General features: G+C 47.5%; 1 protein-coding gene across 1 annotated transcript; it reads left to right on the top strand.

Moving 5' to 3' along the window:
• The first annotated feature begins 858 nt into the window (after positions 1-858).
• LOC147238433 (uncharacterized) lies at positions 859-15,961 on the top strand. The gene is made up of 10 exons (XM_086197680.1): positions 859-1,078; positions 2,556-2,704; positions 3,104-3,227; positions 3,809-3,908; positions 5,428-5,612; positions 5,919-6,052; positions 6,141-6,264; positions 13,348-13,438; positions 13,521-13,587; positions 13,846-15,961. The coding sequence occupies exons 1-10, from the start codon at positions 1,015-1,017 to the stop codon at positions 13,951-13,953; spliced, it is 1,146 nt and encodes a 381-aa protein (XP_086053806.1). The 5' UTR covers positions 859-1,014; the 3' UTR covers positions 13,954-15,961.
• The last annotated feature ends 97 nt before the right edge of the window (positions 15,962-16,058 follow it).

Below are 16,058 nucleotides of genomic sequence, written 5' to 3'. Positions count from 1 at the left end.
CGACTGGCCTCACATGACCCAGACTGAAGAACAAACATGCTGGGAACTTTATGAAAAAAACCCTCAGGGACCATTAAAAAGAGACGTCAGAGGAAAAGTATTAAAATACCCTGTTTTCATGTACTGGTGGCACATCGGAGCAGTGGTCCTCCCTGTGGCCCCCTCAGCAAGAAGGTTGTGGGTGGAGCCCCGGCTGGAGCACGGATCCTACAGCTGGATTATGAAGACCTGGATCATACCAGACCACCTGGAGAGTCTGAACGGACAGATGTTGTCAGCCTCCGTTAGCTTCAAGCTAAGTACACGTGGCTGGCTCTTCCTGCATCCTGGAGTCACCACCAAGAGTTGCAGGAGGGACGAAAACCTTTGACAGGCAAAATACGCATTTTCATGTAGTATCACTTCAGAGTGTTTGAAGTGGGTCGTACTAGAGGCCATTTTAATGAGTCTTGGAGTCTAGTACATCAGTACAGAGTCAAGGTAAATGTACTAGAGCATGTGTACTTCAGGGACTTCAGTGTCTACTCCACATTTATCTGAACTCATCAAGATACTTTGAGGAAAAAGAATTTCACAAAGAAAAAAAAAGTGGTAAAAACTGTAAAATCTGAAAAGGGAGGGACATTAACGTGACCTTTGGGGGTCAACGACCCTGGGACCGAGCCCTGGCTCGAATGAGTTCTCTCAAGTTTGACACTTGAACTGTAGACCTTCAGCCTTCCTCGGATCGTTTCTACTGGGTTTCTCTGCCTCGTCTTGAGTAATCAAATCCAGTCCCGGTCCCGCCTTCCGTGAGACCGTGTGCCAACATACACACACACACACACACACACACACACACACACAGACACACACACACACACACACACACACCAGAAAGAGGAAGCTGTCCACGCAGCTTCAACTCCAGACACTCCTCGGACCAGCAACTGAGAAGGCAACTGGTTTATCCCACACAGCGGGTGAGCAGCCCCGGTACCGGACCAGTCTCGTCGTTCCCGGGACGAACGCGGAATGTTTCTTACTTTTTTCCCCCTCCTCACCTGCTACGTCATCGTGGCGCCGGCGCTCCGGGCAGGTAAGACGAGCACTGATCCGAATCAGATCCGTGTACCGTTGATGTTCTGTCTGCCGGACGAGTTGAATTGTTTTGTTTTGTCTCCTTGAGGCTCGTCGTAGCTCGCCGTTTCCCGGCTGTGACGTCACGCACAGCTTTCCGAACAAAACCAGCCATGACTCACGGAACAGTCTGTCCCATCGGGAGCGTTTGACCAGCCCGCAGGACAGGTCCAGAGGGGTGTCCTGTCCCGCTGAACGTGCGTAGTGGTGGACTGGAGAACCTCCATGTCCCCCCTCTGGTCCTGAGAGGAGTACCCGTCCGTGTCCGCGCCACCACAGCCTCCTCGGGTTTCTCCTCCTCAATATCGAACTTCTTTGATATTCAGGATTTCACACCTTCCCACTCCCCAGACCAAAGGAGAGTCTGGAACCAGCTTCTTTAGAGCCCCCAGAATCTGGGGCCCTGGCTGACGGGTCATCTGGTGGCCCCTAATCTGCCTGATGATGCTGTCAGTGAGGACTGGCTGGAGGTCTGCTTATCAGGTTGCTGACCCCCGGTGCTGCTGGTGCCGTGTGAGGTCCAGCGTGGCAGGACTCCGGTGCTTGTGGGTGGCGGCGGCGGGTCGGTTGATGTTAATTAGACCGGACTGTGGTGATGGTCGTCTTAGGAGACGAGAAGCTGGTTCAACTGGATCTGCTGGTTCAGACATGGTCTCATCAGGATCAGCGAACGAGGAGACTCAGGAGAACATGACCCTCACAGTTAGAAACTAGAAACTGAAACTTTAGATAATAAAACTACTACTACTACTTATGAATACTTAGGATTACGAGAATACAAACTATCAAAGATAAATAATCTTCTAATCGATGATTAGTGACTGTGCTGGCGTTGCTGTCATCGTTCATTTCAGTCACTTGACATTTTCCTGCTCTAATATTCCGGTTCCAGCTGCCTGAACGAGCTCCGCTTCTTCTGGCAAGGTCAGCACTTTGACGTCTGGTTCTAAACGTCAGATGTGTCACAAAAGTCGCATCTTAAAGTTGTAGCCATGTTAGTTGAGCGTTAGCCAGCGCGGGGCGTCCGTCTGTGCCGATAAGGAGCTGTTGGTGGTGGAGGGGAAGAGGAAGTGGAGGAGGAGAAGGAGGAGGAGGAGACACTCCGGGGTGGCTCGCTGGGCTGGGACTTGTCCCCTCCAGATGTGTGCTCTCCTTTTCTTCTTCTTCTTCTTTGGTTTTGCATGTATTCTGATCCCGACTCCTCAGAGTCCTGTGTAACTTTGTAATCTGTGTCCTGCCTCAAAATACCCCCATGAAACAAAGCAACTGAAGCCCCTCTCTCCTCCTCAGAGCGTGTTTGTTCCTGCTGAGTTTCCCTCTCAGGGCTTTGATGCCAACAAAGACAAACCTCCTCCATCGTTGCATGAGAAGTCTGAGCTAGAGTTGCAGAGATGCATGGAATCCTTCATTATGCCATTTGTGTTGTTTCTCTCTAGAAGACGACATCGTACCACAGCCGAATGTCAGCGTGCGGTGGCTCAGTGATTTCGAGCCGGTGCTGTCCTGGACCCCAGATGACTCCTCGAAGCACTGCAGCTGTACATTCTTTCGAGAGACAGCGGAGAATGACAGCATGGAAAGACACGTAAGTAGACGTCTGGATCCAGGTTGACATGCAAACTGTGTTGATCCCGTTGATCTGTGCACCAAACGTGGTGCGAGTGAATCAGAGGGAACGGGTTCGCTCCTCGCTGTCTCCCGTGTTCGTGTCTCTCTGATGGCGGGCTATCATTCTCTGTGTTATGAGAGTTAACCAGCGTTTACCGGGACAGTGACACTGAGAGCAGGCCAGTGCTGCCCCGCGGTGGAGACGATTGAACTCAGAGCTCATGACCTGAAGTGAGAAGGAGGAATGTGCTGACTCAGAGGCAGCAGTCGTGAGGAGGCGACCGGATCTCTGCGCTCAGTCTCAGCTCCAGCGAACCCGCTGCCGTGTTTGTTCACTCACTCTCCCTTTTTTCTGTCTGTTCTTGTTGCCTTTCAGTCTTGTAAAAACCCCTCTATCGAGGACTACGTTGCCATGGGGGGAGGATATCTGCGATACTCGGTGACAACTGTCTGTAATAACGTCTCCAGCAGTCCCAAAGACGTCACCATCAAGTACCCAGGTAGCTCATCATCTCATCTGGTTGCCAGGGAAACCTGCCCGTGCCTGCCTCACTCAAGCAGACGCTTCTAGTAAATCTACCAGAGGAAACTGCTGGTGGGATTGGATGAGGGCCCTCACAGAAGCTGGTTTCTGAGCCGCTGCTCAAGGTCGTGTCTTCCTCGTATAACAGAGACAAGCAGCACTCGTTTTCCCGTTCAAGTTACCCAAATCAGACATTTTCTTCATTCGTCATCATGTGAGCTCTCGTGTCATGCTTGCACGTCGTGACACATCAAACTCCACCTTTTTGTGGTGTACTTGCCACGTGGGCTCGTATCCACGCTCTGAAAGCTCCTCCTTCCACCTCCTCCTTCCACCTCCTCACATCACAACTCCAGCCGCTTCTGTAGCTCTGTTGGGACGAGGCGGCCTCTGATGAGGCTCATGCTGCCGAGGAGAGGAAAGGGGCTGTGCGTTGGTTTGTTGGTGCGTTGGTGTGTTTGTTGGTGTGTTTGTTGGTGTGTTTGTTGTGTGTTTCTTGGTGTGTTGGTGTGTTGGTTGGTGTGTTTGTTGGTTCATGTCTTCCTTGTGTCTTCTCAGAGCTGGCCAGGGATTTTCAGTGCGCCATCATCTTGTCCACTCTGACTCGATGTTCCTGGCAGCCCATCAATCACCCTCCTGACTTCCGTTTCTTCTTTTGGTACGACTTTTTCTTTTCCTCTAAATTCACCCAATCAAAAGACATTGTATCACAGTACTGACCTGAGTTGTACTGCAGTACTTCATGTTAACTTTCAGCATGTGGGAGCCTGTTCAGGCCTCAGCTCGTTCGTTCAGCTCTCGTGTGTCGACGATGTCAGGCAGACAATGAGTGCAGGTGGTGGAAACATTTGGGAAGAAAGTTTCTTTCTTCCAACACATTGAACTTTTAGAAATTTTTAGCCTTTAATATCAGTAGTACGCAGTAATCCAGTAACTGTACACATGTTGTATTGTCCAGAAGCTTGAGAATGTGTGTTTCTTGGAGCCCAGTGAGAAGTTAATGAAGCAGTTAAGATGTGGCTCCTTGTGTCGACCTTGTAAATATATGGTCAATAGGAACATGAGTTATGAGCTCTGGTTGAGTTAAAAATCCATTTTAATATCCATAAAGTGTATAAATGCCGCTGATTCACATGTGACTATTTGAGGTGATGTAGGTTGTGTCAACGCCAACACGTTCACACACGTAAAACCGTAGTTTTTTTGTAAACAACCCCAGGATCCGCCTCAGCCTGCAGGCGAAACTTGAGCTGATTTTAATAAATCTGCATCACACGACGTAACTTTCCTCGTCTTTACCTTCAAGCCCTTCCTGCCGGAGCTGGGCTGTTGTCTCTGCTTTTCACAGGAAAGACCAACTGCTGTGAGTCACGGGAAGAAACGGAAGCTCCTCTTGTGTGCGGCCGAAGCTGCAGACCTTTTGATGTGTTGAGGACATGAGAAACTTCTCTGAACCTCGCGTTCATGTCAGAAAAACATGTTCAGGTTTTGTCTTGTGGGATCAGGGCTATCCTGAAACAGAAATCAGGCTCCATGCTGTTTGTGGCTGTGGGAGGACAGTTCAGTCGAAATTAAAATTCTCGATAAACCCTGTTTTGAAAAGCCTCCTAAAATAAACTATGAATGGGGGGGGGGGATTCCATAAAAGTACAGAGATTAAATCCAAAACCTTGTTTGTACAAGAGTGCAACTCTCCAGGTTGGGCCCAGTATTTCCATCAAGCACCACATCTTTGACTCTCTCCAAAGCAGCAGCCTTGGACATACAGCAGCCATCAAGACTGGCGCTGCCATGGAGCCTCAGGTGCAGAAAGCTGCACTTCCCGTATTTTGGCCATTTGGGGGCAGCAAAAACAAGTTGGGAATGAAACTGAAGTTGATTGCGAGAGCAACATCATCTTGTCCTGCTTCAGTTAAACCGCTCAGCACTGCGAACGCATCATCTTTCATTACACAGGATGGCTTCAGCTCAGTACTTGGTGTGACCGGTCATACATGATGACCAATATTATATTTTTGGATCCGTTTTTTTGTTGAAAGAACTCACAAAGAAAAACACAGAATTATACATCTCCCTTCTGTCCTCCCTTTGTTTCTCTCCACCTCAGTCTTTCAGATTTTATTTACTTCTCTCATGGAGTAGCTGAAAGGTAAACAAACCTTTTTCTGTTTTTCTAGGTTTAAGAGTATGATCAGTGGAGAGAAGACAGAGTTACAGGAGTGCCCATCGTACAGTGACAGAGACGGCGTGAGGACGGGCTGTGAACTGCAGGCCAAGACACATTACACCATCTACGCCTTGTTTAATGGGACGCTGAACGACACACTCGCCAGGAACACCTTCAGCATCAGACTTTTAAGAGGTTGCCAGCAACAAAAGTCCTAACATGCCTATTAAGCATCTGTGAGATGTTCTTTTGAAATACCTCTCACTTCCTCATTCAGAGTTATAGGAGAAGTTGCTCTTCAGTTGTAGTTCCAGTGCCCTGGAGATGGGGTTGTGTAATGTCCCGGCTATGATGCATATCATTGTGAAACTGAAAAAAAACCTCAAAGAGGTCTTTGAGTGTAATGTGTGTGTGTGTGTGTGTGTGTGTGTGTGTGTGTGTGTGCGTGCGTGCGTGTGTGCGTGCGTGCGTGTGTGTGTGTGCGCGCGTGCGCCCTTGCAGTGGCACCTCCTTCCCTTCAGTGGAATGTGACCATGTTCCAGGATAAATTCCTTATTAAGTGGTTTCCTCCCGACCTTCTCAGCTTCTCTCGCTGGAGATTTCAGATAAATTACACTGAGTGTGATGAAGCAAAGGTAAGAGACACAACCTGAAAATGTCGGGGGGAATTTGTTTGTTTGGTCTCATGCTTAAAAACTCTTGGTGCTTTCATTTTTATGACAGGTTTTAGAGATAAAAGAAGAGACATCAGTGGAGCTCAACCGGATTTCTCACTGTCCGTACCGCATTAGCATGAAGGCCGTGAGCAACACCGGAGAGACGCAGAAGGGCAAAGACAAACACTTTGGTAGGGCAATGATCTCTGTGTACGACTACTGTCTGTTGACCTGGTCGACCCACCAGGAGCGTGAAAAAAACCATCATCATCTCCTGTTGCGCTATGACTAATCTGCTCCCTAACTCCAAGGGGTCTTCTTTGGCTCACACTTCACCCTCCGCCCCTCCTCCATGTTAGGTCAAAGTTAGCCTCAGAGACAAATGGACACCCCTGAGGAGATGCACTCTTTGGGGGAAGTCATAAAGTTGCTGACTACTGCAGAAACCCAGTTCCTGAAACGAGAGTCAAAACTCGACACAGAAAAACACAAACATCTGTGCCAGACAGTTTCTATCTGCAATGACAGCAGCTATACTCTGGTGTGGAAATGTAAAACCTGTTGAACCACTCGTGATACCATAAGTGTAAAAAATACAGTGACGGCTGTCTTCTGCATTTTGCTTGGTCGCATGCTAACGACACAAGCATGAACGCAACAGGGACACAAAAGCTGACAAATACACAGAATAATAGAGCAGCTGTGTCAGGGTTGGCGGCCGGTGTGCATCTGGCCACAGCACAAAACCACCGTCACATTTGTCTGGCCAAACATCAGCCGGTCTTTTCGGCTGGCTGGGAGCTCAGTGCTGGCAGGGTTGATGCTGTTAGAATTTCAACACCACGCCTGAAAGAACTCCTCAGTGGGGTGCAGGAATGGAGGGTTCGGTTGAGGGCGGCCTGGCTGAGCGAGAGTGTCATGCAGCCTAATATCAGCTGTGCTGCAGGGGCCTGTTCTTCACGATCCCTCTCCGAACGGCGCCCGCCTCCTCAAAATATATATCCACACACCTGATTCTGTGTGACCTCATTTGTGGTTACATGTGTGCACGTAAAAGCCTCATAATCAGAAGAGTGTGAAGGAGAAGTCCTGGAAACACCAGAAGTCATCTTACAAAATGATCCCCTTGGCGTCCGTCAGACAGCCCCTGAGCAGCAAATGAGACAACACAAAAGACTACGCTGACGCAACGAAGCCCAGGCCAGAGGCAGCTGAGTCTGGGGGAACCTGGTGAAAGGGTGGACTTGATGGACGGAATATTTTAGTTTAGTTTTGTTTTTTTTAAAGGTTGAAAGGAAAAATTAAAAACAGATGGGCAGAGAATTTTAAGTTTGGACCCAAGTTAAATAAAATTGTGTGTTTCATGTAGTAGAAGTGAAGTTATAGTGGTGAGGAAGCTGTGCTGCAGTTGTAGAGTAAATGTAGTGTAGTTGTAGTAGAAGTGTAGTTGTAGGGTAGTTGTAGTAGAAGAGTAGTTGTAGGGTAGTTGTAGTAGAAGAGTAGTTGTAGGGTAGTTGTAGTAGAAGAGTAGTTGTAGGGTAGTTGTAGTAGAAGTGTAGTTGTAGGGTAGTTGTAGTAGAAGAGTAGTTGTAGGGTAGTTGTAGTAGAAGTGTAGTTGTAGGGTAGTTGTAGTAGAAGTGTAGTTGTAGGGTAGTTGTAGTTGAAGTGTAGTTGTAATAGAAGTGTAGTTGTAGGGTAGTTGTAGTAGAAGTGTAGTTGTAGGGTAGTTGTAGTAGAAGTGTAGTTTAAGTGTAGTTGTAGGGTAGTTTTAGGGTAGTTGTAGTTGAAGTGTAGTTGTAGGGTAGTTGTAGTTGTAGTGTAGTTGTATTTGTAGTTCTAGGGCAGTGGTAGTGTAGTTGTATTTGTAGTTCTAGGGCAGTGGTAGTGTAGTTGTATTTGTAGTTTTAGGGCAGTGGTAGTGTAGTTGTCAAGTCAACTCAGTTTTAGTTGTGTGGCTCCAAACCCCAACCAAAGTTCTGTCCTGACTCTGTCCAAGTAGAGCAGGTCCAGCACCTCCCTCCTTAAATGAACCTCCACCCAACAATTCTCCATCAGCAGCACATCCTGCAACAGCAGCCACCAGAACCTTCCTTTACCAGCAGGAAGGTGGAGCAGATCCAGGATCAGTGGGGACAGAGAGAGAGCAGGAGAGCAGGACAGAGACAAAGACAGAGAATGGAGGAAGACAGAGAGACAGAAGGAAAGAGAGGGACAAAGAGAGAGAGAAAGGAGGAGAGACTGATGGACAGAGACAAAGACAGAGAATGGAGGAAGACAGAGAGACAGAAGGAAAGAGAGGGACAGAGAGAAAGAGAGAGAGAAAGGAGGAGAGACTGATGGACAGAGACAAAGACAGAGAATGGAGGAGGACAGAGAGACAGAAGGAAAGAGAGGGACAGAGATAAAGAGAGAGAGAAAGGGAAGAGACTGATGGACAGACAGGGACGTGAGCAGGTGGAGCTACGGGTGGCAGCTGGAGCCTCTTCAGGTCTGGAGCCTCCTCCAGCAGCACCAGGATCTGGGATGAGGGGAGAAGAAGAGGAGTTAGTAACACGTATGAGGACAGGAGGAGGAGAGAGAAGCCCAGTGCATCATGGGAGATCCCAGCAGTCTGAGCCTATAGCAGCATATTTAAGGGCCAGACTAAGCAGTCCTGACTATAAGCCTGATCAGCAAGGAGGTCTTAAGTCTGCTCTTAAACCTAGAGAGGGGGTCTGGGTCCTGGACTGAAACTGGGAGACGGTTCCACAGGAGGGGAGCCTGATAGCTGAAGGCTCTGGCTCCCATTCTACTGTTAGAACTCTAGGAACCAGCAGGAACCCTGCATCCTGGGAGTGAAGGGTTCTAGCTTGATCATAGGGGACTGGTCCAAGCACAGACCCTTGTGGAACACCATAACTGACTGTAGTGGTGTCAGAGGGTTTATCATTAGGTAGTACCAACTGAGATGGACCTAGTAAATATGACCTGAACCAGTTTAGTGTGGTTCCTTTAATACCAGTGACAGGTTCCAGTCTCTGTAGAAGGATATGGTGGTCAATGGTATCAAAAGCTGCACTGAGATCTAATCGGACCAGCACAGAGACCAGTCCCTCATCTGGTACCAGTAGGAGGTCACTGGTACCTTTGACTAGTTCTGTTTCTGTGCTAGGATGAACCTGGAACCTGACTGAATCCTCCAGTCAGCTGTTGCTGTGGAGAAGTCACAGAGCTGTTTAGCAACTGCTTTCTCCAGAACCTTGGAGAGAAAAGGAAGATGTGATGTTGGTCTGTAGTTGGTAGAACTTCTGGATCCAGGCTTGTTTTTTGAGGAGGGTTTAATTCCTGCTACTTTAAAGGACTGAGGGACGGAACCAGACACCAGCGCCACATTGATCATATCTAAGAGGGAGGGGCTAACGAGGGAGAGAGTCTTAGAGCAGCTTAGTTGGGATGGGGTCTAGGAGACAGGTGGAGGTTTAGAGGAGGACATTATTGAACTGAGCTCATGAAGGCTGATGGGAGAAAAACTATCCAAGTGTGTGTCTGGTCCTCCAGCTGCCTCTAAGGTTCTGGGTTCTAGGGGCCATGTTGTCAGCTGATGGCAGGAGGAGAAGAAGTTTCTCTCTAATCAGGAAAATTTTGTCATTAAAGAAGTCCATGAACTCTTTGCTGCCCAGGGAAACAGGACTACTTGGTTCAGTAGAGCTGTGGCTCTCTGTCAGTCTGGATCCAGTACTGAAGAGGAACCTGGGTTGTTCTTGGTTCCTCTATTTGTGCTGAGTAGTCGGCTGCTCTGGTTCTACCAAGGGCTCTCTTCTAGGTTCTAAGGCCATCTTGCCAGACTACATGTGACTCCTCCAGTTTGGAGCAGCGCCATCTTCTCTCCAGTTTCTGTTTTTTTGTTAAAGCTGTCAGGTTCCAGAACCGTACCAAGGTGCTTGTTTCCTTGGATTCATAGTTTTCTTCTTCAGTGGGCCAGTAGAGTCCAGAGTTGTTGCTAAGGTGCCTGCTGCTCTATGGATAAAATGATCAGTTTGGGAGGGACTAAGGTGGACAACAGCGCCCTCTGTAACAATGGGACATGACACTGAATTTAGCACCAATGGAACCACTTCCTTAAATCCAGGTGTGGCCTGATCAGACAAACATCTGGAAACTACAGTTTTCCTAAGTGGAGTGTCGCTGATCAGTACAAATTCCAAAGTGATTGATTGGTGGTCTGATAAAAGCGTTCTGTGGAAACGCAACCAGATGTTCAGCTTCAATTCCACATGTTAGGAGGAGGTGGAGGTGTGGTTGTGACAGTGAGGGGGTTCATGGACAGACTGATGGACACCAGTTGAGTCTAGAAGAGAGAGAAATGCAGTACCAGACTGTGGTTATCAACATCCTCATGAATACTGAAGTCTCCTCCAATCATGACTTGATCTGATTTAGAACTAAACTGATAGAAACTCTGAGGATTCAGATCAGAATCCAGAGTCAGGACCAGGAGGACGGTCCTCAATCATCAATCAGAGAGGCTGGAGAGTTTCCAGGCTGGAGGAGACAAACTGAGAATCAGGCTTTCAGATGAATGGAAACTTCTTCTGGTTTGGGATTTATTACTAATGAATGCCGTCCCTCCTAATCAGACCAGGTCAGTTTTCCAATTATCAGTGAAGCCCACTTGGTTTGCTGGACGTCACCTCGACAGCCAGCGGTTGAACAATGACATGCAGTTTAGGGCTGGAATCTCCCAGTCGACTAGTCGATACGTTCTGGCTCGACCAAAATTCTGATTGGTCAATTTTTTGCCACGTTAATTTCATCAGGAGGAAAGTACCAAAGCACCCCTGTTTCTCAGATAACAATCTATCTTTAAACACCCCCCTGTTTTGCTATTTTGGACTCACCCGACCCACTAGAGACAGACAGACTGAAGAGGACTAGAAGGCCACGTCTGGTGTTTTGATGAATGTCTATTTAATGTTGAGGGTTTCATTTCAAGTCAGTCCTCGTCCACCACGTCAAAGACGTCTGCTGCGTGGCAGCATTTCATGAAAACAAAAGTCGAACGCAAAGTTTGCCAACAGCAGTTTTCATGTCACTGCTCCACTACAAACACGGCGTATCACCTAGAGACGGTGAGCTAACGTGTCCACCTTAGGTTGCCTGTCAGTTTTGAGTATGTGAACACATCAGAATTGACATTTCCATGTTTTAGTCTAATAATTGTTTTGTTTTAATGGTAAAAATTCTTACCGTGGACTTGCCTTTTGTGTTTAAGAGTATAGTTTTAAGTCTGAGCTCCTGTGTTCAGTCTGGCTCTGTCAGGACCAAAGATGGCGTCGGTCAGTTATTATAGCCTGACAGAAACAATTGTCTCAATATTCCTCAGCAGGTTTTGTGCTGATAGTTGACACAGTAGAGTTTTCATGTATAAAATTAGTCGATTTTTAGTCTAAATTTGAGGGCTTCAGTCGACCAAGCATTTCTTTGGTTGATTGCAGCCCTAATGCAGCTCAACATGTGGTCGCTGGTCCTATTAGGCAGGGGTCCACAGACGCTACGGTGTCCAACATCCTCTTCTCAAATGTACACACCGACTCAATACTAATTTTTGTGACCTTCGACTGGCGTAGTCGGATGTCATTACCACCAACGTGAATAACGATTTCACCATATTTACGTTTACTTTCAGCCAGGAGTTTCAAATTTGACTCGGCGTCGCCCCCTCTGGCCCCTGTAATACACTTGACTATGGTTGTTGCTAATTTCACGTTTCTCAGAATGGAACTTCCAATTACCAGAGTAGTTTTCTCGGTTACAGATGTGAAGCGGTGGTTTATCGCTGACAGCACGCTTCTGCTTCGGACTATGCTTCCTTCGGACAGTCACCCAGCCGCCCTGGTTTCCCGGCTGCTCGGGAGCTGCCGGGGGAGCGCTAGTTGGGGCTAAGCTAAGACCAGCAAACGGGGACTGGCTAGCTCTAGCGGCTAATTGGTTAGATCCATCGGTGCGGAGCCGCCGCAGGTCCAGTTCAACCTCGATAAGCCTCGCCTCCAACGCAATAAACAAACTACACTTAACGCACTTATCAGTAGCACTAAAGGAGGCTGAGGAGGAACTGAACAGTGGCCCACTGAGCAGGAGAGAGGAGAGCGAGAGGGAAGCCATCGCTAGCTTAGAGTGGAGAGTTTACAAAAATAAAAGCTGTCGTTATAAGACAGATAGTCTTTAAACTGAGGCCAAATAAAGCAAATAGATATGTAGTTTGGGAAGGTAATTAGTCAACGAGTAAGGAATGAGCGGGGATGATCACACTTTAGGGAGCACAGCAAGCAAAGCACTACGTTCACCGGTGCACAGAAGTGAGGTCACACGCTTACCGCAACGCAGGGAGAGGAGGATTCAAATTAATAGTTGTAGTGTAGTTGCAGTTGTTGTGTAGTTGTAGTTCTAGGGTAGTGGTATTGTAGTTGTTGTATAGTTGTAGTGTATTTCTAGGGTAGTTGTTTTGTAGTTGCAGTTGTAGTTGTTGTAGTTGCAGTGTAGTTCCAGGTTAGTGATAGTCTAGTTGTAGCTGTCGTGTAGTTATAGTTGTAGGGTAGTGGTAGTGTAGATGTAGTTGCAGTGTAGTTGTAGGGTAGTGGTAGTGTAGTTGTAGTTGCAGTGTAGTTGTAGGGTAGTGGTGTTGTAGTTGTAGGGTAGTTGCAGTGTAGTTGTAGGGTAGTTGCAGTGTAGTTGTAGGGTAGTGGTAGTGTAAGTGTAGTTGTAGGGTAGTGGTTGTGTAGGTGTAGTGTAGGTATAGTGTAGTTGTAGGGTAGTGGTAGTGTAGTTGTAGGGTAGTGGTAGTGTAAGTGTAGTTGTAGGGTAGTGGTAGTGTAGATTGTAGGGTAGTGTAGTGTAGTTGTCGGGTAGTGGTAGTGTAGATTGTAGGGTAGTGTAGTGTAGTTGTAGGGTAGTAGTAGTGTAGTTGTAGGGTAGTGTAGTGTAGGTATAGTGTAGTTGTAGGGTAGTGGTAGTGTAGGTATAGTGTAGTTGAAGTGTAGTTGTATGGTAGTGGTAGAGTAGTTGTAGTGTAGGTGTAGTTGGATGGTAGTGGTAGAGTAGTTGTAGTGTAGGTGTAGTGTAGTGTAGTGTAGTTGTAGGGTAATGTAGGTATAGTGTAGTTGTAGTTGAAGTGTAGTTGTAGTTGTAGTTGTAGTGGTGCGTTGAGGGTTAATGCCTCAGTCAACACCAGCCTCAATTCTATGTGTAGCGTGGAGGTGAAGTCACGCTGCTGTTGGTTGTGTTGTGTTTGTCGGCAGATGCTGAGCCCAACCTCGCGATCTTCCCCAGCATCGTCCTCCCGCTGGTGTTCACCACGCTGACGTTGCTGGCCCTGATTAGTTGCAGGAAGTGAGTAAAACCTAAAATCATTTCTGATTTTGGCCCCTCCTGATTCTCCTGTTCGCCTCTAATGTTGACATCTCTCTTCCAGGTACAAAGGAAATATCATCACCAAAATACCAAAACCTAGCAACCTCATTCCTGACAACAACAACACGGTGAATGTCTTTTTCAGTATTCTTGAAGTTAAAGCAGAATCTCTAGAGTATAATGATAATAAAAACCTCATCATGAGACCAAAGGAGCTAACGTTACTGCAGTAAAATAATATACCTGGAACACTGCAACGAGGGTTTTCATGTCCCACTGTACTTGATTAAATGATTGTACTTTGCTTGGAACTGTCTGAACATGTTTTCTAATATCTGCTGTGTGTGTGTGTGTGTGTGTGTGTGTGTGTGTGTTTTGTAAATCAGAATGACGTCTGCAACATGTACATCCCGCCGAAGGAAGAAGACTGCCAGGTCACTCTGGTGTTAGAGCCCAACCTCAGCCCGTACTTGGCTCAGGCAAACACGGAGTAGGAACCAGAGGGTCGCCCATCGTCCTGCTGGAATGATTCTGTAGCCACGCCTCACAATAGGAAGTGTTCTTTTATTTCATTCTCAAACTCTTGTGGATCTCCGAGCGGTGGCAGCAAACACGGGGGAATGTGTTTGCTGTCTTTCACCTAGACGGTTTGCGTGAATGCGACTCATCGAGCTGGCGTGGTGGCGGCGGTGCCGTTTGACAGAAGCTGCCTGGTTGATGTCACTGGCAGGCGTCAGAGGGTCTGACAAGGGCATTGATGTGTGTCAGTCTAAGCTTCTCATTTTCATATTTAAACACAGGATATAAGATGAACCACGTTTGTGCACTGCAACTTCACTGCTCCTCATCAACAAGGCGTGAACACGTCCCCCCGGCAGAGCGTCCCGCTGGACGTACGCCGGCGATGATGCCTTGACAGATGTGTCTTATTTTTACTGAGACATGAAGTGAGGCAAAATTATTGTACAGGCATGAAGCAAATGTGATGGATTGTATAACAGATTTGGCTTTTCTGCAAGCATCTGAAGACAGGCTGACCAAAGCAAGCGTGCTGTGACTGATCCACCGACAGACAACGCTCGCTTGACGGCTTCATTTATCGATGGATGTTAGCGGTGATGAAGAATACGGCTTGTTAGATTCTAACATTCCAGGTTCAAGACACGACTTCAGAGCAGTAAATGGAGACGTCTGCCACCTTCCTGCTCGTTTCTCCTTTTCGAGAAACAGCAGGATCAGCAGCTGCTCAGGTGTTTTGAGCAGACAGTACGAATGGATAGTCGAGCACTGGTGCACCAAGAAGATCTTTACATGGGTGGATGGGATGTCTTAGAGGGGATGTGGGGACCAACACTCCTGTGTTAACTGAATTGTTTTTTGCATGATGGTCAGATGTCTCACGTCACTTCGATGCAAGCTTTCCTGTCACACGATTCAAACACACTCAGGTTTCATTGTCTGTCCTACACGCCAGCTTGGCTCAGTTATCAAACGCTTGTGTCTTCACTTCACTTCACACTTCTTAATCATGATTGCTTTGCGTTGCTGATTTTAGTGCGTTTTCGGGAGTCGTGAAAATCCAAGAATCTCACCAACCACAAGATGGGAGAATCATCTGACGAGGCGCCCTCTGGTGCCTGTGCGGGGTTCTCAGATTACTGCGATGGACTTTTACTGGTGCTTTTGTTTCTTTAATCGTTCTGGATGAAGACACCAAGAATAAATGACATGAGGTTCACCTTGAGAGGTGAAGTCCAGGTGCAGTTTTCTAAATTGAGCGTGTGGCAGCTATGAAGGAGACAAATGTGTTTCTTCAACATGGTACAGGCCTGACGTCCCTTCAAACACTGATTTTGATCCAGGCTTGTGCTAAGAAATTTGATAGAAGATGGTTTTGACGTAAAATGTCGTGTATCCTGTGATTGTGTGTTTCCAGCATTACAGGGTGTCGCACCTGCTCTCTTTAATGTGATTAAAGCCCGATGATGCACGTTTCTCTTTGTGAAGTGAGATTTGTAGGAGCAACAGCGACACCAGCGCTCCCACTTCTCCCACCACAGCACGATAAAGAACCCTGAAACTACGCTGCTGATGTCTTGTGAGCTGTAGGCTTGTAGCTCAGGTGAAGAGCTCAGGTGCAGCAGGTGATCTCCACCTTCCACTGTCGCATCGCCTCAGCAGGGACATACAGTAATACACACAATAGATGCGCAAACAAAAATGAAAGCCGCTTCCCTTTACAGCCAGAATACACGACCTCTCGACGTATCAGAACCAGGTGTGATGAAGGCTGTCCCACGCACGTGCGCTGATGGAACCCTTTTGTGAAAGGAACGAGAACAACCGCGTGTTCGTCCGGTGTGGAACTATCAACACGGTCGTTACGACGCGGATGGTGTGGACGGGCACGGGGTCCGGTGCAACGTGCCGGTCCACAACCTTCTGTTTCCCGGTGAACTGACCGAGCGGCTTATACTACTGACACCGGAAGTCCTCATGAAGCTTTTTGTATCTTAAATCTGAATCCTTTAGATAATATTTCTGTTTGGTAACTGGGGTGCAAGGCGCCATTTTGGTTCTTTCTCTTACGGACACATTC

The sequence above is a fragment of the Aulostomus chinensis genome, chromosome 24 (genome assembly GCF_037954235.1).
Source record: "Aulostomus chinensis isolate RoL2024-O1b breed Wild chromosome 24, RoL_Achi_v1.0, whole genome shotgun sequence".
Lineage (NCBI taxonomy): Eukaryota > Metazoa > Chordata > Actinopteri > Syngnathiformes > Aulostomidae > Aulostomus > Aulostomus chinensis.
Note: the sequence above shows the minus strand (reverse complement) of the source record. Positions and strands in the feature narration are given on the sequence as shown.